Source organism: Aspergillus fijiensis (assembly GCF_003184825.1).
Source record: "Aspergillus fijiensis CBS 313.89 unplaced genomic scaffold BO72scaffold_85, whole genome shotgun sequence".
Classification (NCBI taxonomy): Eukaryota; Fungi; Ascomycota; class Eurotiomycetes; order Eurotiales; family Aspergillaceae; genus Aspergillus; species Aspergillus fijiensis.
The window spans coordinates 26,806-48,297 of NW_024469061.1; the positions used below are offsets into that span (position 1 = coordinate 26,806).

The window sequence follows — 21,492 nt, forward strand, 5'->3', positions numbered from 1 at the left end:
ATAAGTCAGGATGGTCACAAGGCAATTGCCCGCTATGACTGCTCAATGAAAGATGACACCCATTCAGTGAAGGGCGACCGGACAAAGTGAGAGGAGGAGAATGAGAGGCGGGGGTAGGGAAAGCGGAGGGGAAAGAATTAGCCACTGGTGGAGTGAGTGTATTGTCAGTAGGTTGGTTGCCCTGTCTGTCCGGTCTGTGTAGTTAGTCTGTGTACTCCGTATACTCCGGGACTATCTTTTTGGCAACCGCTGGAAAACCGCAGGCTGCCCGGGAAACCGAAGCGCAAAACGAATAGCCAACCAACCTACTCAGATGATCCAGATCATTCAGATGACTTAACTTACCTAGTACCTATAGTTAGTCCCTTTCATCAGATCACACTGGCGCCCAATCCAAGCCAATCAGTCGCTGGAGCCAACCAACAAGAAGGCAATGCATGAATATAACCAACAAAGTTCTCGTCAGGCTGGATAAACGTGTGTTGTGCTGAAAGCTACTAGGTATCTAGTAGTAGGTACCCTACTATGCTTTTTGCGACCGGTGGTTCATTCGCCACCCATCAGGTACACACGCACGAGGACGGGACTGATCACCCTTTAATACCACGGACGGAATGATGAGTGAGGGTCTGGGTCTGGCTTACTCTCCTGCTGCAAGGTTGCGGTCATGGCTTGCTGCTGGCTGATGATATCTACAGTGGTTTTGTCCCACGCCTGGCCCCAGTCTTACCTTCTTCCCTCCCTCCCTCCCTCCCCTCCCGATCTCAGCGTCATGCACGGACGCCACGAAGTATATCCTACGAGCCTTCTCCCTTATGAAGAGTGCTCCCGACCGAACACATGAGGCAGTCTACTTACAAAAGTGATAGCCAGGATGGAGGGCCAAGCTCCTCCCCACACCCCCAACTAGGCAATAGGCTATATCTTTCTTGACCGCGAACAAGCAAGAATCAGGATGCCTGGGACGCTCCACTATGGGGTCTACGCGTCAGAGTGGGCCAAGCGGGATAAAATCACTGCATTCTGACTATTGATTGCTATTATTCTCTGCGTTGTCATGCAATTTGTGCTAATTTGTTTTCCCGGTCCTAACTGTGCTGTCAACCGTCACAACGACGTGGGCGAGATCGAGAGAGATCCGAGAGATCCCCTCAATCCGAGCAATGATGGCATGTCTGATTCCCGGCCGGAATGTTGATCCCACGCGGGAAAGGGCCTCGCTAAATTAATTCTTGATGTGTTTTGTTCTGCCCAGCCTAGAACCACCCGGGCAGCAATCGGGGCTAGCGAGGCTCGCGGTGTTTATTTTCCCCTCGTCGCAAAACTGCCCGAATCGTGATGACATCATCAGTCCCCCTAGAATCATCGCTCTTTGTGTCGCTGCGAACGTTCTTTCAAGGCGTCGAAGGCTGCTGATATCGCTCGTATGCTCTGATAGAGGTAATCTATCCCCTTGTCAGTGCCTATCTATCAGGCCAAAAGGACCCATCCACAAAGGCAACTTACAGAATGGAACCACGATCCAAATGAAGTTCATGAAAAAGTAATAGACCCAGAAATAGAAGGCTTCCGGACGACAATAGGCAATCCCATGCACGTAATGATCGAAGAGGCTCGTGGCATAGTAGAGACTGTCGCCATAGAGGTGGCTCATGCAGACAATGATCTGAAAGGGATGGCGCAAAGAGTGTTGAGTCGCGGTCAGATATGCGACTACAAAGCACAACGGGCCCCAGACCATCTATTATCCCGGTCAATGAATACACACCCAGCCACTATTCGGCGCAGGAGCAGGTTATCCTGATCTATCCTGATCAAGGATTGATGAAGAGGGACCTACCACGGTGATGGTCTCCATACAAAGAACAAGTGTGTCGGAAGTCATGTACCGCGAGTCCGATAAGGCATATTCTTTCCAGAGCTGCCCAAAGAAGTCTTGAGCGGATGCCATGTGGTCATGATGGACCATGAAGTAACCTTCGAAGAAGCAATGGATACATCCCGCTGGAGGTTTCGTTTACATGTTAGCGCACCGGAAGCTTTGATGATGATTCTACCTTGCGGGCGGCTGCTATAAAATCTGAGGCGAGTCTTACAGAGCGCAAACCACAGAATGGCAATTCGGTCTCGGGTTTGTATTTTCGGTCGTTTGAAGCCGGTCAGCGTCCAGGTAGCACCCAGCAAGGCTGTCACACCTAGGCTGGCAGTGGCCATGATAGTGAGCAACGGAGCCTCATTGGGCGCGTAGTCCTCAATGAGCGCGTCGATGGGATAGAACGGATGAGAGGGAGTCCGAAATTCCATCTTGATCAAATTTGCAAATTTGTGCAGTAGGTGCGAAAACCCTTGGGGAGGTTCTCTAGAATTGTAGGCACTAAAGAACTAAACAAATCCAATTGAATTGAGATGTTGCATTTCGGGCGGAAAATATATCTCAAATTTAATACTGGGGTCTCCTACAATTTCCTTTTCCACTATGCACCGATACACCGCCAACTTAGTACTCATATATGAGTGATTTTCTTTCTTCTTCTTCTTCTTCTTCTTCTTCCCCTCCCTAGCATCGATTCCTATCTGGCAATTTGATATCTGCCCTATTTCTGCACCTTCTGCTGAGTATTATTCTTTTATATTTGATCACTTTTAAGCCTCCATTGCGAGATCGACCATAATGTCTCCTAGTATGGTTAGACAGCCACGGGATTACCCGCTAGCCCACTCTGGCTAGAGCTCTGAACCTCAGGCCACAACTTCCACTGCAGCTCCGTACAGTACTTACTCCAGGTAGGTCTCCTACCAACTGCGACAAGCTGGCTACCTGCTCTTGTTCCTTTTGCCCCTCAATCGGCCACCTACCTCGGTCGCCCTCCTGGTTAACCACCCCATGGAGACTGTCACTCTCTTCTTTCCTTCTTCTTCTTCCCCTTGCCACATACAATTTCGCAATGGCTCCTGGTCCATTTAGAAGAAAGCCCTTGGGTCTCGATGTGCCCCGCACCGTTGCGGTCGAGTCGCCGCCTGGCATTGCGGCACTCTTCGTCATTCGTTTCGACATCAAGGCTGGGTGAGTGCCCGCCGGCTTCTGTGATGCATACTCACCTTGCAGTGAGCTTCTACTGACAGTTGATTTCTGATGGAGCTACGTGATATCCTGGAAACGAACAACCCCTGGGGGTGAGTGATAGCGAATAGCGACAGCATTTCCGAGGAGCGCCCGAGCTTACCCGATCGACCAGTTGATATTGAAGGGGCCGTGGAATATAAATCACTTCCCTCCGGCTTACACAATGTGTCAGAGGACTTGGTGTAAGTCAGCGATCATATCGATGATGTGTGTCGACCGCTTGCTTACGGACGCTCGCTCCTTCCAGGTACTTCATCCATGAGCAATATGCTGGCATCAGTGCTTTCGTCAATTGGCCTGCGGAGGAGGCAGAGCGCAACGCGAAGATGTTCGCCATTGGAGTGCTTGTGCCCTTGAGCTCAGGAAGGCTGGGCAAGAGCTGGAGACATGCGCCGAAGCTCAAGGAATTGGCACAGTGAGTGATCTTGACCCACTTGCGGGTGTCGCATTGTACTGTACCATGTACCTCTGACGTTTGCGATCGCTGTAGGAACTATGCCCAAGACATGTCCAATACCCAGCCACTTGCAGAGTACTGGGAAGATTTTCGGACGCGAGAAAGTGACTTGTCTGCCATGCCTCCCGATTCTCCTTTAGAATCTCCGCTCAGCTTCCGCCTGAGGGCCCACGGAGACCGAACTGACAGCATACATCGGGGTCGCGCATTTAGTGATGCCATCATGTTGGAAACGCCCAGGCCGGCCCTGACGCCCTTCCACCCAGCTTCTTCCCTTCCTAATTTTCTAGATTCATTTGGTCCCCTTATATTCCCCCTCTACAGAGCAGCCCTGCTGCGCAAGCGGGTTCTCTTCATGGCAGAGCCGCCAGTCCATATTCCTTGCAGTTATGGTATGCTCATTCGTTCTTCCACTCGCGTTGCTGCTAACAGCTGTCCCCAGTATATGATCTGTCTTTATTGGCCTCGTTGCCTAATTCTCTCCTTCCCCTGCTTCCTCAGAATGGGCTCCCTCCTCCCCGACCGCGTTCTCTATTCAACGTGGGCATACACGATATCCCTTACCTTTCTTCCTTCGTGGGCAATTCCCCGAATAACGACCGTGACTCAGCCTGGATCGCTTGCAGCACGGACAGCGTCTTGAGTGTGAAGCCCGAACTCTTCGATGTTCTAGTCACCTTACCGCCCCCGCATTCCAGGAACGCGGCGGAGAAGGTGTTCCCCACCGTATCTATCTTCCACACCCAGCCCGCCAAAGGTAAAACAACTCATTCAGTCGTTATAAAGGCGACTCAGCGGGATGCGCGACGTTATTATACTCTCCGCAAGGGGCTCCGCCACGTTTCCCAGAACGAGGATACCCGAACAGACACTGACGACGATTCCGATGCTGCATCCACCTACTCTTCCAGTCCCATAGTTGAGCCCCTCTCTTGGGCTCGTCTGGCATATACCTCCTTCATCTGGTGGGCGTCCGCGGGCGAAAAGCGCGATGGTCTATCCGAAGAAGAGGAAGAAGAGCATCAGATAGAGCAAGACACGCGCCTCCTCGCCAGCGTCGAGATTCTTCCCAGCCCTCCCTTAGGCTCTGTCGGCCGTCGAAGCATCCAGCCCCACGAGTCCGCGCAGCAGCCCGCGGAGATCGCTTTGGTCGCGTACTTCCGTCGCCTCACCACACAAATCTTCGTCACCTTGTCCGACGTGATCGCCCGCCACGACAGTCGCAACCTCCCGGACGACGAGGACAATGACGACCTCCTTCCCGACAACGATGAACAACCGTACGAAGACGACGAGCCGGAAAACGGCACCGACACCTCTCTTGCCATTGGCCGCCAATCCACCCAAGAAGACGACTTCCACAGACCACTCCTTGCGCGGCAATCCTCGGTGAGTGCCAGCGGTAGCACCCAGGAGGACACCAAGCCCGTCAAGATTACGTCCGAAGACCTGACCGAAATGGGCCTGGACGTGTGGAGCGCCGCCGACCGGGTCTTCGTCGAGGAGCTCGTCATGCTCTGGTGGGGTCGGAAGGCGTACGTCGAGAGCGCCCGGATCAGATGTTGTGGTATCTCCATCGTATAGGTTTGCTTGTACTGTATTTACTGCCGTGATACTCCTAGCCATCTTTTTCCTGCTTCCTGTCTGTTTCTTTTTTCCGTCGGATAGCTCTGATGAACGCAAAAGAAGACATAGTATTTATTCGTAGTAAACAACTGTGATAGAGTCATAGTTTCTCTCTCGTCAGGGTGTACGCGCGATTTTAACTCACAAAAGTTCTTTCCACTTGCGACTCAATCCCAGAAGCATCGACCGGACCAGTTGTATCTGTCTAACCTGCATGTTCCAAGTATAGACAGTACCCACATGGGATAACAGAAAGAGGAGTAACAGGAGATATATTCAAGAGTAGAAATGTTCACACGTAGACCGCATACCAGACAAAGGAAATGTTACAGACGAAGCTGAGAGAAGAGAGTGTGAGAGCATAGACACCTGAGTTCGTGTGCTGACTTTGGCGGAAAGGCAAAAAGTTGATTTCATGAGACTAGACAAAACAAATTTCACCGGGAATATTCATCAAGATCTTTTGAGACGTGCCATGATTGCCAAGAACGAACAAAACCACAAAAAGGACATAGAAAGCTCAATCTCTCCAAAAAACGCCATGCCACTCGGAGTACCGGGGTATCAAGAGAGAGGGTTGAGTCATTAAGCTAGAGTCTGAGGAAAATGTGTAGGGGAAGAGGTAGAAAGGATGAAATGCGTCTGAGCTCGCATGAATGAGATAATATAGTAGTTAGTGGTAGGACATGCGGATGGGAGCACTTATGTCGCGCCGATCCCGAATGGAGCCATCGCTTCTGGCTTCTGTGTGATGAAGACCAGGGATTCGCCGTGCGGATCGGACGGGAGTGACGCCCATCCCGCCGGAGCGCAGGGCACTTTCACCAGCACTGATGGAGCGCTTCATCGTGTTGGTCCTGCCTCTACGCGCTCGGATTTGTGCCAGGGCTTCTTCCCGGCTTATGGGAGTTCCTGGGACATCAGCAAAGCGATTGGACGATAACTGGTCGTCGTCTCGTAGAGGAATTTTCCTGAGGTCTTCGTGCACTTGAGAGTTTCTGGCATCGTGCATCACGGGCAACACAGGGTCCCACGGAACATCAACGACTACTGAGGACCGGTGAGTTCCAGGAGTAGAGGTTGGGACAAAGGCCTCACTTTCCATGATGGAATCATATGGCGTCTCATGCCTGTGGGTAGCATGCTTGCAGACAGGACTACCAGTCATCGCTGGATCTTCAGCTTCGCTCTCCACTTCTGCTAATGGTGAATTTAGCGCATTTTCGGGGAGCTGCTTCCGTGGAGATCCTCGGACAGGCGAAGGGATCGTGTGGAAAGTGCCTGTGGCAGGCGAAAAAGTGATAATAGGCTCCTCCGTAGGGTCATCGTCGTCATCTTCAGCATCCTCCACAGTCTCTTCCTCGAATTCCTGAGCCTCCTCTAAATCGTCATCTTCGTCAACTGTCTCTCCCACATTCTCTTGTGCAGCGAAACCAGCAGGCTCGCCGACGGGCGTGTGCGAGTCCACCTCGTCATTTTTCGGGATGCCGATGTGATCTCCATGCTGCTCAATTCCGTGTTCGTGCACCTTCTGTTCGACTGCCTCGACTGTTCCCGCTTCATGCACATGGTCGATTTCCTCTGACTCGGTCAACCGGCAAGAACAGCGCTTGAATTGACACTCGAGTTTGAGGAACTCAATCAAATCTTCTGCATCTGTTCTTAGCTGGCGCTCGCGCTTCAGAATTCGTTCGAGTTCTTCCACCTTATCATGCTTCGCTTCTGACACGGCATATTCCTGGGCTTCTTGTCGGGGAGTGATGTCTGATAGTCTCTGTCGCTTGGGAGGAGTTTGGTGTGCAGGCGACGGTTTTGTGGCATGGACCATGGGTGAGTTGACGGAATCTTCGGCCGATCGTTTGGGTCTCCGAGGCGTAGGGGTTAGCAGTAGGGCGAGATCGCCTTCCGCTAAAGACATTCGTCCGGCGCCCTCTTGGCTAAGCTTGAAGCTATGGGCTTTCAGGCTTCGCGACTTGATATTGGCCTCCGCAGCGCGTAGCTGCTCTTTGAGAACCTCCACCTCCTCTGTAAGCCCGGCGATGGCGTAAGCGCGCTCGAATGCCTCCTGTTTTGCCTGCTCTTTGGCTCGGCGCTCCGCCTGCACTTCATCTTTGAGGACTTTGGCCTCCGCCCTGGCATGTTTCAAGTCCTCCTGTACCTTGACAACCACCGAGCCAGCGCGAAAAGCCTCCTTTCTGGCTTTTCGAATCTCCTTTTCAAAAACTGTCCTCTCGTGAGCTTGGCGTTCCTTAGAGGTCTGAAGTTCTTCGAGCAATGATTCCAGGCGTTCACTGATGCGTCGTTCGCGGGACTGGGCTTCTGCAAGTTCTGAGTTGGCATGCGCCAGAGCAGACTCCGCCTCTTCCCGTCCTAAGATGGCGCGCTGCAAGGCTGCCGAGTTGCTAGCAGTCTGTTGCTGATGAGCGTGAGCGGGACTGTTGCCTCGAGAGGCGAGACCGTTGAGATAAGCGACCTTGGATTGAACATCGGAAAGACCCCTAGAGTGTGATCCTCGGAGGTTAAGGATGTTGGAAGTCAGTGAAGAGTTGGGGGTGAACTGTTGATTTATGCGTTCGGGCGATAGGGGGTTCAGGGCCTTCGTCGGGCTCGAAAACGGAGAGTCCATGACGAACAAGCCTGTGTGTTGTGATTAGGAAGGAGGGTAGTAGTCAGTAAAGTGAGAACAGGCAGTCAGTCTTCGATTCAGAACATGACAGTCATGCCCGAGAGAGAATGGGATGACACCACGGGGTCGACGGTCAGACAGACTGGATTTGAAAATGAACCCACTGATCTCCTCCTATCGGTGACGCACCCACTCTTTTCCCGCTTGTTTGTTGCCCGCCGCGTGATCACCTGACCGTTGCCCAGGACGACACACTTTAGCCGAGTTGGGCAAGCGGGGGCTTTAGTCTCAAAAAGGAAGGCTTCATTACCCGCGGCGCCGGCGCCGCGCCGCGCCGGTCTGTGCTGCGCATTGAAGCTGTGTGATGCGACGAGGTTAAAAGCCCCAGTCATTAGATTGGGTAAAGTCTAGGCTCGTTGTCACCTTCCGCCCTAATTTTGACAGTCGAAGGTTTCCAGTGAGCGTATGCTCCTGACGTATTCGGGGATCGGATCAATTTCCCCATTTACGTAGTGCGAATCGGATTGAATATGCATGAAATTATCACCCTGCAGCTCGGTCAACGAGCAAATTATCTGGCTACGCACTTCTGGAATCTTCAAGTATGCTTCGACTGTGCCTGATCGAACCCTACCTTATCCCTGAATCCAAGCTAAATTGCCGGCTAGGAATCTTACTTTACATACAATGAGGATGAAGAGTCCCCCGTAGATCATGATGTTCACTTTCGACCTGGTGTCGCAGCAGATGGTACAGAGACCTTCACTCCTCGAACTGTTATCTATGACTTGAAAGGGGGATTTGGCACTCTGCGCAAATACAATGCCCTCTACCAGCTGTCAGAGGATGCGAATCCCGGTCAAGGACTGTGGTAAGTGGTCACCATCGCCGGAAAATCCGTTTCGAGGTTTTTAACGCTGTGATGGTGCAGGGACGGAAAAGAGGTCCTACAGCAACAGACCCCCATCCTTCAGAGTGATTACCAGAAGAACCTGGATGCAGGGCTCCCCGCTTGCCCTCTATCTTCTGAGACAGTTCGATACTGGTCAGACTATAATCGTCTCTTCTACCACCCGCGATCAATTGTTCAGCTGAATGAGTACGAGCTGAACTCCAAGATCATGCCATTTGAGGACTGGGGTGTAGGGGAGGAACTCTTTAACGATCTCGACAAGGAGCATGATTTGTTAGATCGGGACCTGAGGCCCTTTGCCGAAGAGTGCGACCAAATGCGCGCAATCCAGCTTTTCACAGGCTCAGATGATGCATGGGGTGGCTTCGCTGCCCAGTATGTCGACAGAATTCGGGATGAGTATGGTAAGAAGGCAGTCTGGGTGTGGGCTGTAGAGAATGGCCGCAAGGTTGACCGGGTGAGTCTTATTGCCTCCTGCTAACTGGCCTGCACCATCCTCGCTGACTCCGGCAGCAAACCCAATACAAGCGTGATCTGAATAAGTCCCGGTCCATCTACGCTATTTCTTCTCAAGCTTCTCTATATACGCCTATCGTCGACCCGCCTAGCCGGCTACCGTCAACGATTCATATCGACCCTCACTCCGAGTGGTACACTTCAGCACTAATCAGTTCCGCTTTGGAAACTGTGACACTTCCCACCCGTCTTCGCCCGTATCACGACTTTGAGGCCTCATTGGCAGGGGACGATGGCGTCCACAAGATATTCGAGCTTCAGTCTACGATTGTGCCAGATGACGAGGTTGCCGAGCACTCCACGCAAGGTCCTAAGACTCACGCCGATCAAGTAGAGAACACGGAAGGCCCAAAGCCCCAGACCACATTCGAATTGGACTTCACATACAACGGCCTGGACAGCAACACAGCTCATATCTTCAATCAACTTCAAGTGTCGCGTGGCATAACCACCGAGCGGAAAGGCCAGTCCGCTACAGAGGACCTGGGTACCTTGCGCAGGCAACGACTCTACAATTCCGAGCCCATGTTCCAGAGGTGAGGACAAGGAGCTCATAACCTGTTTAGGGCTCCAAATACTGATCATATCGATAGATTTCATGCGCCGCTGGCGTTCCCCATCCTGGATAGCTTCCCTCACAACATGTTCACTCTTCCCCAGGCAAAGGAAAAGGTCCAAGTGCTTGCAGCGTTGACAGCTTCCTCCCGGACGGCCGAGAAGCTTAAGAAGCTAGAGACGCTCGCCGGGCGAGTCGCACAAGTGGATGAGAGGGAGGCACTAGTCAACGGGTTGGGCGAGATTAGAGAGTCGTATGAGACTGGTTGGATGAGCGACTCCGACTTTGATGACGATTAGACGTATGGAGCAGAAAGTACGAGACATGAAAAACATATCTCCATGTGTTCATAAAACTCCGTACTGCATGGTGCATGGCATCCGATCTACTAGTATGTACAGAGTACCTAGTAGTATTACCGTGGACCCGTAGATAGACCCTGGAATTGGTGTGGATCCGCAGTGCAAACAAAGCGGGCGGTGTGATGTGTTTGCATCATTCGGTCGGCCAAACGTGGCCTCTCCAATCAATTCATCGAACATTCGACTGGCATCTTTCTTTTACTACTCTGTCCTTGTTCACCATATTCTTACTGCCAGGTGGCCAGTATACTAGAGCTTCGTTGTCGTCTAGATGGCTCTGCGGAGATAAAAAGTGTCTTAGGTACCTCTCTTCTCCCTCTCTTTTCATAGGTTGCTTTCGCCTTTCGCTAACCTCATCTGCCGTCATAGTTCACTACCACTAACTTGCTAATTTCATGTTACTGTACCGATAGTTAGACTGTCACTCGCCTGCGACGACCATATCAACCAGATTGCATCTGGGTACAGAGCTAGAGCTCAATAGATGTCAAGCGTTGTATTAAAGCGTCTCTCGGAGGTATGCGACCCTAAAGCGCAATCTGCTGATTGAGACGGGTGCTGACCTGCTTTCTTAGTAAACGCATAGACCATGGCTTCCAGAAGCCGTCAACGCACATATGGCTCCCGGAAGTCTCTTACATCCTCTCCCGTCCTATCCTTCTTGATCGTTCCTTTTCTACTGCTCTTTTTGAGCTTCCCTGCCCCCGCTGCTGCTGCGGGATCCGCCGTTCTCGGTCTTGATGTCGGCACAGAATATTTCAAAGCCGCCCTGGTCAAACCGGGAATTCCTCTAGAAATTGTTCTCACCAAGGATTCCAAGCGCAAGGAATCAGCCGCCGTTGCGTTCAAACCTACCCGCGAAAGCGATGCCCTGTTTCCTGAGAGATTCTACGGCGGCGATGCCCTGGCCTTAGCCGCCCGGTATCCCGACGATGTATACGCCAATCTCAAGACCCTGCTCGGACTCCCCTTCGATATCGATGACGAAACGATCAAGACATATCACAACCGGTACCCTGCGTTGCGACTTGAAAAGGCCCCTGGCGATCGTGACACTGTTGGACTTCGGAGCAACCGACTTGGCGAGGCAGAGAAGAAGGACGCTTTTCTCGTCGAGGAAGTTCTTGCCATGCAGTTGAAGCAAATTAAGGCCAATGCCGATACCCTGGCTGGAAAAGGATCCAACATTCAGGATGCGGTGATCACCTACCCCTCCTTCTATACCGCGGCGGAGAAGAGAAGTCTCCGCTTGGCGGCGGAGTTGGCAGGTTTGAATGTCGAAGCGTTCATTAGTGACGGCCTTGCTGTCGCTTTGAACTACGCAACCAGCCGCACTTTCCCCAGCGTGTCGGACGGAGAGAAGCCCGAGTATCACATTATCTATGACATGGGCGCTGGCTCTACCACGGCCAGTGTCGTTCGCTTCCAGAGCCGCGCGGTCAAGGACATCGGTCGTTTCAACAAGACCGTCCAGGAAGTTCACGTCCTGGGTACCAGCTGGGACAAGACACTTGGCGGAGACTCTCTCAACGACCTGATTGTCGAGGATATGGTCGCCGATCTGGTTGAGGAGAAGAAGCTGAAAGGCCGCGTCACACCGGCTGATATCAAGGCTCACGGCAAGACTATGGCGAGACTCTGGAAGGATGCTGAGAAGGTTCGTCAGGTTCTCAGTGCCAACACTGAGACTGGGGCTTCGTTTGAGAGCCTGTACGAGGAAGAGGTTAACTTCAAGTATCGCCTCACCCGGTCTAGATTTGAGGAGCTTGCCGCGCATCACATTGCCCGTGTTGGAAAACCTCTCGAGCAGGCTTTGGAGCTTGCCGGTTTGCAGATGACTGACATCGAATCTGTCATTCTTCACGGGGGTTCAATTCGCACGCCATTTGTGCAGAAGGAGCTTGAGAGTGTCTGTGGATCAGCTAGCAAGATTCGCACCAGCGTCAATGCTGATGAAGCCGCCGTGTTCGGAGCTGCATTCAAGGGGGCAGCTCTCAGTCCAAGCTTCCGTGTCAAGGATATCCGTGCTAACGATGCCGCGGCTTACAGTGTTGTTTTGAAGTGGACTTCCGAATCCAAGGAGAGACAACAGAAGCTTTTCACACCCACCTCTCAAATTGGACCCGAGAAGCAGGTCACCGTAAAGAACCTGGATGATTTTGATTTCAGCTTTTACCAGCAAGTTCCCCTCGCCAAGAGCGTTGCTGAGACTCCTGTTCTAGGCGTGAAGACGCAGAACCTCACTGCTTCTGTTTCTAAGTTGAAGGAAGACTTTGGCTGCTCGGCTGCCAACATCACCACCAAGTTCGCCATCCGCCTCAGCCCTGTTGACGGGCTTCCCGAAGTTGTGGGTGGATCCGTCAGCTGCGAAGTTGAAGGAGCCAAGAAGGGAAGTGTCGTTGAGGATGTCAAGGGATTTTTCGGTTTAGGCAAGAAGGATGAACAGGCTCCTCTGGGTGAAGAGGGTGAAGCCAGCGAGTCCATTACACTGGAACCAGAGGAACAAGCTTCGACCACCTCTTCGGACGCATCCACTTCCACCACGACTGCCAAGGAAACGAAGAAGAGCTCTCCTCAGACCAAGCTCGAGACTATCCCTGTCAGCTTCGCCACCACTCCTCTGGGGCTTCCAGCACCGTCTACCGCTGAGCTTGCGCGTATCAAGGCCCGTTTGGCCGCATTCGACGCTTCGGATCGCGAGCGCTTCCTCCGTGAAGAGGCCTTGAACGAGCTGGAGTCCTTTATTTACCGCAGCCGTGATCTCGTAGAGGATGAGGACTTCGTCAAGATGTTGACTCCTGAGCAATTGATTACTTTGAAAGAGAAGGCCGCTGCCGCCAGCGACTGGCTGGATGACGAGGGCGCTGACGCCAAAACTTCAGATTTCAAGGAGAGACTTAAGTCTCTGAAAGACATCGTCAACCCTGCTCTCAAGCGCAAGAAGGAGAGCGCCGACCGCCCAGCTCGTATTGAGCTTTTCCAGGATGTTCTGAAGAACGCCAAGACCGTGATGGACCTAATGGAGAAGCAGATTCAACAAGATGAAGACCTTCACTCGTCGAGCGTTGTCGCTAGTGAACCTACAGGTTCGAGCTCGTCGCCATCGGCAAGCGAGGCTCCCGCCCAGCCTGTGGATCTCGATGAGGACCCCTACGATACCTCCTCCAGCAGCAGCACCTCTTCCGCTCCCACCACCACCGCTAAGCCCAGTGGACCGAAGTACTCTATCTTCCAGCCCTATGATCTGGCCAGCTTGTCCAAGACCTATGAGTCTACGAACACTTGGTTCGAGACTCAAATGACCATCCAGGAGAAGCTTACTGTCACGGATGATCCGGCCTTCACCGTTGCCGAGCTTGATACCCGTCTTCGTGAATTGGAGCGCGCCATGAACCGCATTTACGAGAAGATGGGAGCGGCAGCAGCCAAGTCGGGCAAGAGTGAGCAGCCCAAGAAGAGCAGCAACGGCAAAAAGGGCAAGAGCAGTACCAAGAAGGAACAAGAGTCCACGACGGCGACGACGGCGACGACGACATCTGCTGAATCCAAGAAGAGCAATGTCAAGGACGAGTTGTAATCCTCTGTCCGGTGTGGTGCTACATTGTTCGGGAAGTATGGATGGAGAAAATGGTAGGGAGTTAAGGTTGAGCGTTGACTTTTTGTAACTTTTCTTTCCCTAGATTCTTCCAGCTTTTTACCCCTGTATCATGCTATGCTGGATAATTGCATGCTCGAGTCATATAGTGTGCTTTCATAGTGGCTCAATAAGAGGTTTTTCATACTCTACGCAGGTTACCTTATCCACTCTTATAGTTACTGTATTTTTCACTGCTGGTCTCACTGCTGGTCTCACCGCTGGTGTCTGCCCTTCTGCAGTGCACTCTCTCATTCCAGGCTGGATCATCTATCTTCCGCCATTATCCGCCCTGCCCGTATTCACGCAACCTTGGGGGCCCCCGCAACCTGGAACCCACCTCATTTCCTACTCAGAATTCCCCCGCATAGTCACGAGAGAGAGAACGAGAAGAAGAGATTCGGGGCTCAGAGTATCATCAAATACGTGAATCTGTGACCCTGAAGCTGTTATAGGCGCAACAGCAGCCGAATTAACCTCGGGACTCCAGACGAGAGGAGCTTCTCTATATATACTTATCTAACAAAAGCACCACCACTTCTTCAGCATTCTGTTAAACCGATCCATGACACCCCAGTGTCTCCCCATTAATACACTCCCTTCAGAACACGATGGCGTTGCAACATACAGCCATTCACACCCACCAAATAAACCCGGAAGCCGAGACCGCCCTGCATCATTTACAGGGGGTAATCGAGACCGCCCCGGTGGCCAAAGTCGAAAAGAATAAGAACATTATGTTCGCGAACCACTTCATGGACCAACACGCGGCGCCTTTATTAAAGCACTTAGAGCTAGAGGTAAGCTTCCTCCTCTTCTTTTTTTTTTCTGCTTCTTTTTGTCCCCATTGTTATTCTATTGCTTGTCCGCAAGGGTTGCATCATAAAAAAAAGCCCCTTGCGGCGCAAAAACATCCCCCCCCCAAAACGGCAGGGCTCCCAATTTACTAAAATCCAGACTCTCTTCTCTTGATGGTGCGGGAAGGAGAAAATGCAGCTCAGCTACATGGCGTGGAAGATCCTGGCGCGGAACACGATCAGGAATTCCACGGGCCCGCTATACATCGTTCCCATCGGGGTGGTCGCGGGCACCGAGCCCCGGCTGGTGCCGCGGGATGCGGAGATGAAGCTCGCCAAGGACCCCGGACAGGTGGTCAGGTTGGTGCCGGGCTCGTATGTGTGTTTCGATGGCGCGGTAGATCTGTTTCCGGGGCTCACCTGTTTGGTTATCACGAAGATCAAGAAGCGAGGTTGATCATGGTGCACTACATGTACTACTGTGTGTATAATGGCTTTTGGTTGGCGGGGATGAGGGAGTCCTGGGGGTTGGTTGGAGCGTTGTTTGTCTTGTATTTCATTTCAATTCAGTTTATTTCTTGTTGCTTGGGAATTGCAAGTCCATGTACGGAGTACACTATCTATACATGCGATTGGCTCTCCCTCGCATTGATACTCGTAAAGATAAGGTGAAGGGGGGTGAGAATATGTACAGCACAAGAAATCCGTCACCCAAAAGTCCTTCCCAGATCATAGAAGCATAGCCTAGACCAATCATAGCAAACCCCCTGCTGAATCCTTTCCAGCATATCATCATAACCCTGAGTATCACTGGGTCACCGGAACCAGCCAGTAAACGCCCCTCGACAAGAGAACTGGGTAAAAAGAGGGGTAAAGTACAGACAATGGCAACGCTGGCTAAAAAAAAAACACAGAGACAAACCCAAACAAAGCACAACATCATGATTCAACCCTTCTTCCCACCCCCGAACGTCCCAAGGCAGGTATTGGAGGCCAAATGGCGAAAAATCAAACATCCCCCATCTCCACCTCCCTGCACGCCCTCGGAGACCCATCAAGCTCATACCCCTCCACCTCCTCCCGACTCCTCAAAAAAGCCGGTTCCTCGAAGTCCGTCCCAAGTTCCACGTCCATCGTAGTAGCAACGGTGCAAGCACCATCCCGTCCGGTGACCACAAACCGCCTCCGGATGTTGTTGTTCTTACTCCGCGGCGCGAGAATCGTCCTCCCAATAACCGCAGCAGCAGGCTCGGCTCGAGAGATCCGCTGACCCCACATCTCAGCGCCGGGGAAATCATCCGTCTCACTGTCACTCTCATTACTGTCGGCGCGGTAGTGATCGAGGTCCCCCAAGCCGCGCTTCGTACCCGTGAACGGGAGGGAGGAGGCGGAGTCAGTGGACTCCTGCGAGCTGGCGGGGAGGGAGTATGCGTCGCCTTCGTCGGTGGTGATCAGAGAACTGGACTGGTCTTGGTCATGGTGGTAAGATGGCGGGGGCCCGGAGAGGAGGGCTTTGCTCGACTGGTGGTGGGTCTTGTAGCCCTCGGCGATGGACTTGCGGACACGCATGCCGACGGAGAGGAGGGAGGCCTGGACCTTCGGGGCAAGGGTCGGGGTCGGGGAGCAGGTCGAGGTGGAGTAGTGGTTGTGGGTGTGGTGGGCGGTTTGCGAGGGGTGGGCGGTTGGGTCGGTGGCTGTGGTGAAGAAGGTGGTGATCGGGGGTTGGAAGCGGCGGCGTTTGGAGTTGGGATCGGGTGTTGTGGCTGCACTAAGAGTGCGGTGGATCGAGGCCGAGGGTGGCATGTTGGGCTTGGACTTTTTGTGTGTTTGGTGGGTGCGAAGGTGGTTTGTGATAGAGAGGGGAGAGGGCCCCTAGGGATGGTGGGGTGTGGGGTAGTTTGGGCGGGCTGAGTTTTGTTGATGTAATTGCTTAGATATAATTTGATGGAGGGGGTTCCGATTGGAAGGTAAGAGGGAGTAAGAAAAAGTGAGACCTACTACGGGATAGTTGTCCAGTTGTTGTAGGGGGGGGGGGGGGATTGAGAAGAATAAGGAGAGTGTGAACATGAGATGAAGAACAGGAAGAATGATGAAGACGGCGGCGAAGGGAGAAGAAGTGAATTGGAGGCTGGGGTTTTTCTTTGGGTCGCATCCCGCGACGCGCTTCCGACGCGCTGCGCCGGAGTCTGGCACGTGTCGTCTGTCACGTGCCACGTGTCATCCTTGATCTATCCCTTCTGGGACTAGTCTGATCTGGTATACTACTGCTCATATGTACAGTCCTAAGTTATGTAACATAGTCACAACAATGATGCTATCTACTATATTTACTGTCACTCACCCTTGGTAGAGCTTCTTCTCCTTCTCAACTTGCCACCTACATGATGCTGCCGTCTATCTATGGTCGGACTAGTGCTTGCAAACCGAAAACGCTCTGGCTTCGATGTCATTATTTATCATGAACTTGCATCGGAATAGGATTCCGCGGAACACCCGACTCCTTAAGTTACCATTAAGCATTGGAGTTACTATAAAGCAAAGGTCCTTCCACCTCCCTCTCTCCTTCTCTTCTCAGCTGAATATCCAAGGAACTTCACCACGTCGTAACAAGGAGATAATTTGCTTCGATGATGAACAAACCTGCATGTGATGCAGTCTGAGGGGCACGGTGGTTCTATTCAAATACAGCAAGGTATCAGCCGAAGCTGAGCATCATTCGCAAGTGACGTTTTCCTCACTGGCTGGGGCCTCAGATCGTAACAAGGAAATCACTTACCTCGATGATGAACTGCATGCGATGCTGCCTGAGAGGCATTTTGACCCTAGGACACGCCAGCTGAAGGAGCATCATCCCTAGACTGTGAGCTGACATGGATCTTCAATCGAAACAAGACAAATGCCTGCTCTGATCGCTGCAACGTCCCATTCGACTGCTCGAAAACGCAAGGCGATGAGAGAAGATGATGAAGATAAGTACAGAATTGAGGGAGTCCCTGGAAAGAGTCAAGATAAATAGCAACGACGTAATCTAATTCATGATATTTGAGGAAGTTACTATTGAACAACAACGGCTTCGACGCCGCCTGCTCTTGCTCATCTACGATCAATATATCTCAGGAAGTTGCTATGGAGCTAGAATGGTGTCGGCGTCGCCTGCTCTTGCTTAGCTACGGCCAGTCTGTTACGCTATGAAACAGCATTCAAACCGGAACGAAAGCTCCAGCGTGCTCATCGCACTGTCCATGTGGACGGGTCTGAAAAATCTTATATGATGCTACTATGTGGGCAGGTAGACATCCTTGAAGAAGGCTGTCCTGAAATGATAGGAGGATCTTGAAAAGCCTATGGTGCATCTACTTGTAACATCACCCTTCTAGGCCTCGAATGTCTAGAAGTCATGGGTCTACTCAGGTCTTGACAAGAATACGAGAATGAATTCGCCGTCTATTATTTTCTTCAGGGGTTCCGTTTGACATACTTTCATCTATGGAATGATGCCGAAACGGCCAGCTACCAGCTGGTGTGCGAAGGTCCGGACGGCTCAGGTTGATTCGGGCATCATCTGTAATTTATCTTGCCAGTAAGGTAGGTAGGCGACGTTGCTTCGACACGACCCGAGAGAGTTTTCTCACTTGGGGAAAGCTCTTTCAAGGCTGACAGCCCCACGGTTCTTACCTGCTCAGTTCTGCAGCTTCCAACCCTAGCTCAGGGTCTACATAGCGTTGAGGATTAGACCACCAAGGGTATGGCAGTCACTTAGGTACACCCTACTTACTCCATACATAGGGCACAGGAGAGACGGCAATGGCCAGTGCAAGATGTGGTTCATCTGATTGCCCTTGTACAAAATTTAGATGATCCAGTCATCAAGCAAGGTGCGAGAGAGGCCACTCTCCCTAGAAGCGTACTGCAGTATCTGGATGTTCTTTTCTCCGTTCGGAGCGCTCTACTGTTCTGGCAGTCAATCTCTTCACATAAATACTACAGGGTGTCACGTATCCTATGTATAATGAACGGCACCACTCGGATAAGCAGAGTAATATATGATTTGCAAGCTTCTCGACAATCTACAATTCAGAAATAAAACAAGGGTATCATCAAGATATACCTCAATTGCCAGTGTTTCCCCTGCGACCACCACGCTTGGCCCGCTCCTGGTGCGCCTTCAACACCGCTCGCGTTTGCACCAGACTGCGCTTGTTCTTGCTCTTCGCCTTGCCCAAGGTCATGAGGAAGTTCTTCTTACGAGCCTTCTCTTTGTTGGTAGTACTCTTGCCCTGCGCATCCTTCTTCTCCTTGCGCTTGGCGGTCACACTCTTGTGCTCAGCCCGATCGGTCTTGCCCTCCTTGGCATGAGCAATGCGTTCCTCGCGCGTGGCTTTGCCGGCGGACAGAGCTGCCAGACCCTCGATCTCTTCAGCCGTCAGGGGGTCGTCGTGGTGGCGGTTGCTGGCAGATTGACGCCCCTTCACGCCCGCAAGGGCGTTGACAGCTGCTTCGGTGCGTAGCTCCTGCAGCTTCGCCAGATCGGCGGGCGTAAGAATGCGAGTAGCTGCCAGGCTGAGCTTCTGGTCTAATTCCTTCTGTGCCTGGGACTCTTCGGTGGTCGTCTCCGCAGCAGTCTCCGCAGCAGTCTCTTCATCCGACTTGGCCTTCTTCTTCGGACGTTTCGAGTCTTCGTCGTCGTCATCCGAGTCACTTAGCTCAATCTCAGCATCACTCTGCACCTGAATCCAGCCATCAGAGTCATCGCTGTCCTCGTCCTCCTCGACATTCCAAGCATCCCAATTATCCTCTTCTTCTTCCTCTTCGTCATCTTCCGCATCGGAGGGCAGGCCCTTCTCGGCCCTCTTCTTGCGACGTTCCTCTTCCTTCCATTGCTCAAGCAGCTCGATGCCCTCGATACCGCCGGCCGCTTGCTCGGCGAAGCGTTTCTCCTTCTTCTCTCCCGACCGCAGGCCCATAGAGGCTTCCTTTCCACGGTCTCTTCTCTTGAGCCATTCAGGGTTGAGTTCACGGAACAGACTGAGCAGACCACGAGCGGCCATGACCACTCCCTTGTCCTTACTCTTTCTGTACATGACAAGATCTTGCAACAGAGTCTCGTTCATCGCAAGGGGTTGGCGCGCGCAAATCTCTCTGATAGCATTGAGACCTGCGGATGCGACCTCTGCTGCCGACGCTTCGGAAACGAACTCGTTGGCGATCTTCTGAACCAAGGGCTCAAGGTCGTCGGGAGGAACCAGATCGTGGGAGGCCTGCGCAAGGGAAGCCAAGAACGAAGTGACGGAAGGCTGGCGGGGCGTGAGGTATTTTTGGAAATAGGAGTACAGGTGCATGATGTGAAGCTTGTGCAAACCGACCAGGCGAGTCACAAGCTGAAGAACCAATAGCTTTTGATCCAGGTTCAATTTGGACTTGGTGCTCTGTAGGTGCTTGGAGAACAGGCTTTCTGCATACCCCTGGGGATCGTGCAACAGGTGAAGCGCGGAGAAGTTCAGCGGGTGGGGTTGGTTCTTCTTGCGCTCACGGCGCTTGACGGTTGCTCTGGCTTTCTCGACAGCGCGAGCCTTCTTTTTGGTCTTCTTGTTGATGCCGATGATATGCTTTACTCTGCCCATGTCGATGGCCTCTTCATCGCTGCTCTCATCCTCCATCTCTTCACGTTCCTTATCACCGCCCAGAAAGAAGCGGATTCCGCCCACGATGACCTTCTCGTTGGTAGCAAGACTAGCCTCCTTCATGACTTCGACAGCCTTGGCATCAGTCCAAATCTGGCGCTTCCACAATTCGCGCGTAAGCTTGATAGCCCACAGACCCTTGGAGGAGGTGCGGTCGGAAGTGACTAGGTTGTAAAGGACGGTCTGCATGGTACGGTTGAGTTTGTGATTCGTAGACTTCGCATTGGAAGATCGCAGGTCCATCAGGATCTTTTGGAACAGTAATGCGCGCAGTGTCTTGCTGGGCGTTGAGATGAGAATAGGGAACAGTGTCTGAAGGAGTCTAGAGTCGCACGGATTAGCGGTAGCGCTTGATTGGCCAACATTTGAGAAGGACTTACGTCGCGGAATCCAAGAGTTCCTTCTTTCTCAGAAGTACCAAGCTTCCAACGATCTTCTCCCGCAACTCCGCCTGCAAGATCAAGTGATGCTGCGACAGGATATCCATCAGTTGCTGAGGAAAGTCCTTTGTAATTTCAGGGTAGCAGTCGGCCACGTGGGCGATGAAATCGATCAGTTCACGGAGCGAGATGATACCCGTGTCAGTGGCCGACGAAGGTGCCGCCATGAAAATCTCGCGGTGACTCTCATATTGGTAGTGCTGAGCGCGAAAATCTTCGATGTAGGACCTGACAGAGGCACCCTGGTTAGCTTACTTCCAGCAGTCGTGGGGATTGTAGCGGTAAAAAAATGACTTACTTGGGGTCTCTTCTAATCTTGTGCTGAAGATTAGGCCTGGAAAAAAAGGTAACAATGTGTCAGAGATCGTGATGAAGTTCTCTCTCCGAGTCGGCGGGTAGAATTTTCTCTGTCCGACAGTGAGGAGCACTTACAGATCAGCCTCGACCTTTTCCAAGGCCCCTAACTTCCTCTTCACCATATTTGCGACTGGATATGGTGAGAATTTAGAGGAGTGATATGGGTTGATGGGGTTGAGGAGGGAGATGGAAGAAGGTGGTTGGCTCTGCCCGTGGCTGATAATGATTCAGACCCAGAACATTTTTTTTCTCCTGCTACGGGGTTCTGGCCTATCGATAAGCGATCAGCCAAAGGCGGCGACGGCGGGAACAACTGAACTGCAGTGGTCCCTGCGACATCAGATTTTGTCTATTTGTCTATCAAGCGCTGCTGCGCTTGCCGCACGACTAATTTTCATAAGTA

General features: G+C 52.2%; 8 protein-coding genes across 8 annotated transcripts; 4 read left to right on the top strand and 4 right to left on the bottom strand.

The window, feature by feature from the left end:
* Window positions 1–1,008: 1,008 nt before the first annotated feature.
* Window positions 1,009–2,412, bottom strand: BO72DRAFT_453155 (EXPERA domain-containing protein). The gene is made up of 4 exons (XM_040945909.1): window positions 2,097–2,412; window positions 1,841–2,004; window positions 1,507–1,741; window positions 1,009–1,445 (listed from the first exon to the last, which is right to left on the bottom strand). Exons 1-4 carry the CDS (start codon window positions 2,302–2,304, stop codon window positions 1,363–1,365), a joined length of 690 nt encoding a protein of 229 aa, XP_040795962.1. The 5' UTR covers window positions 2,305–2,412; the 3' UTR covers window positions 1,009–1,362.
* A 158-nt stretch (window positions 2,413–2,570) lies between these two features.
* Window positions 2,571–5,322, top strand: BO72DRAFT_453156 (uncharacterized protein). Its single transcript, XM_040945910.1, has 6 exons — window positions 2,571–3,064; window positions 3,140–3,174; window positions 3,237–3,306; window positions 3,372–3,539; window positions 3,615–3,973; window positions 4,024–5,322. The coding sequence occupies exons 1-6, from the start codon at window positions 2,946–2,948 to the stop codon at window positions 5,163–5,165; spliced, it is 1,893 nt and encodes a 630-aa protein (XP_040795963.1). The 5' UTR covers window positions 2,571–2,945; the 3' UTR covers window positions 5,166–5,322.
* Window positions 5,323–5,880: 558 nt separating this feature from the next.
* Window positions 5,881–7,902, bottom strand: BO72DRAFT_440754 (uncharacterized protein; the record flags this gene model as incomplete). Its single annotated transcript, XM_040943460.1, has 1 exon — window positions 5,881–7,902. The coding sequence occupies exon 1, from the start codon at window positions 7,831–7,833 to the stop codon at window positions 5,881–5,883; it is 1,953 nt and encodes a 650-aa protein (XP_040795964.1). The 5' UTR covers window positions 7,834–7,902.
* Window positions 7,903–8,199: 297 nt separating this feature from the next.
* Window positions 8,200–10,138, top strand: BO72DRAFT_532271 (misato family protein). Its single transcript, XM_040950427.1, has 5 exons — window positions 8,200–8,435; window positions 8,502–8,704; window positions 8,765–9,203; window positions 9,260–9,798; window positions 9,856–10,138. The coding sequence occupies exons 1-5, from the start codon at window positions 8,364–8,366 to the stop codon at window positions 10,115–10,117; spliced, it is 1,515 nt and encodes a 504-aa protein (XP_040795965.1). The 5' UTR covers window positions 8,200–8,363; the 3' UTR covers window positions 10,118–10,138.
* Window positions 10,139–10,375: 237 nt separating this feature from the next.
* BO72DRAFT_440759 (Hsp70 family protein) lies at window positions 10,376–13,951 on the top strand. The gene is made up of 3 exons (XM_040943461.1): window positions 10,376–10,481; window positions 10,550–10,697; window positions 10,756–13,951. Exon 3 carries the CDS (start codon window positions 10,770–10,772, stop codon window positions 13,755–13,757), a length of 2,988 nt encoding a protein of 995 aa, XP_040795966.1. The 5' UTR covers window positions 10,376–10,481; window positions 10,550–10,697; window positions 10,756–10,769; the 3' UTR covers window positions 13,758–13,951.
* Window positions 13,952–14,425: 474 nt separating this feature from the next.
* BO72DRAFT_490121 (uncharacterized protein) lies at window positions 14,426–15,068 on the top strand (the record flags this gene model as incomplete). The annotated part of the gene is made up of 2 exons (XM_040948122.1): window positions 14,426–14,614; window positions 14,799–15,068. 2 exons carry the CDS (start codon window positions 14,426–14,428, stop codon window positions 15,066–15,068), a joined length of 459 nt encoding a protein of 152 aa, XP_040795967.1.
* A 104-nt stretch (window positions 15,069–15,172) lies between these two features.
* BO72DRAFT_453160 (uncharacterized protein) lies at window positions 15,173–16,649 on the bottom strand. Its single transcript, XM_040945911.1, has 2 exons — window positions 16,610–16,649; window positions 15,173–16,518 (listed from the first exon to the last, which is right to left on the bottom strand). The coding sequence occupies exon 2, from the start codon at window positions 16,412–16,414 to the stop codon at window positions 15,620–15,622; it is 795 nt and encodes a 264-aa protein (XP_040795968.1). The 5' UTR covers window positions 16,415–16,518; window positions 16,610–16,649; the 3' UTR covers window positions 15,173–15,619.
* A 1,991-nt stretch (window positions 16,650–18,640) lies between these two features.
* BO72DRAFT_453161 (SDA1 family protein) lies at window positions 18,641–21,255 on the bottom strand. Its single transcript, XM_040945912.1, has 3 exons — window positions 21,031–21,255; window positions 20,673–20,960; window positions 18,641–20,614 (listed from the first exon to the last, which is right to left on the bottom strand). The coding sequence occupies exons 2-3, from the start codon at window positions 20,897–20,899 to the stop codon at window positions 18,721–18,723; spliced, it is 2,121 nt and encodes a 706-aa protein (XP_040795969.1). The 5' UTR covers window positions 20,900–20,960; window positions 21,031–21,255; the 3' UTR covers window positions 18,641–18,720.
* Window positions 21,256–21,492: the final 237 nt, after the last annotated feature.

What these genes read in the sequence shown, in the direction of transcription:
- BO72DRAFT_453155 (XM_040945909.1), bottom strand. Translation starts at nt 2,304, where the DNA reads ATGGAATTTCGGACTCCCTCTCATCCGTTCTATCCCATCGACGCGCTC. An exon ending in GTATGGAGACCATCACCGTG is followed by an intron (nt 1,742 to 1,840) that starts GTAGGTCCCTCT and finishes CCGGGATAATAG; the next exon opens with ATGGTCTGGGGCCCGTTGTG. An exon ending in TTGGATCGTGGTTCCATTCT is followed by an intron (nt 1,446 to 1,506) that starts GTAAGTTGCCTT and finishes ACAAGGGGATAG; the next exon opens with ATTACCTCTATCAGAGCATA.
- BO72DRAFT_453156 (XM_040945910.1), top strand. Translation starts at nt 2,946, where the DNA reads ATGGCTCCTGGTCCATTTAGAAGAAAGCCCTTGGGTCTCGATGTGCCC. An exon ending in GAAACGAACAACCCCTGGGG is followed by an intron (nt 3,175 to 3,236) that starts GTGAGTGATAGC and finishes CCGATCGACCAG; the next exon opens with TTGATATTGAAGGGGCCGTG. An exon ending in CCATATTCCTTGCAGTTATG is followed by an intron (nt 3,974 to 4,023) that starts GTATGCTCATTC and finishes AGCTGTCCCCAG; the next exon opens with TATATGATCTGTCTTTATTG.
- BO72DRAFT_440759 (XM_040943461.1), top strand. Translation starts at nt 10,770, where the DNA reads ATGGCTTCCAGAAGCCGTCAACGCACATATGGCTCCCGGAAGTCTCTT.
- BO72DRAFT_453160 (XM_040945911.1), bottom strand. Translation starts at nt 16,414, where the DNA reads ATGCCACCCTCGGCCTCGATCCACCGCACTCTTAGTGCAGCCACAACA.
- BO72DRAFT_453161 (XM_040945912.1), bottom strand. Translation starts at nt 20,899, where the DNA reads ATGGCGGCACCTTCGTCGGCCACTGACACGGGTATCATCTCGCTCCGT. An exon ending in GAACTCTTGGATTCCGCGAC is followed by an intron (nt 20,615 to 20,672) that starts GTAAGTCCTTCT and finishes GTGCGACTCTAG; the next exon opens with ACTCCTTCAGACACTGTTCC.
- BO72DRAFT_532271 (XM_040950427.1), top strand. Translation starts at nt 8,364, where the DNA reads ATGCATGAAATTATCACCCTGCAGCTCGGTCAACGAGCAAATTATCTG. An exon ending in CGCACTTCTGGAATCTTCAA is followed by an intron (nt 8,436 to 8,501) that starts GTATGCTTCGAC and finishes ATTGCCGGCTAG; the next exon opens with GAATCTTACTTTACATACAA. An exon ending in TCCGAGCCCATGTTCCAGAG is followed by an intron (nt 9,799 to 9,855) that starts GTGAGGACAAGG and finishes TCATATCGATAG; the next exon opens with ATTTCATGCGCCGCTGGCGT.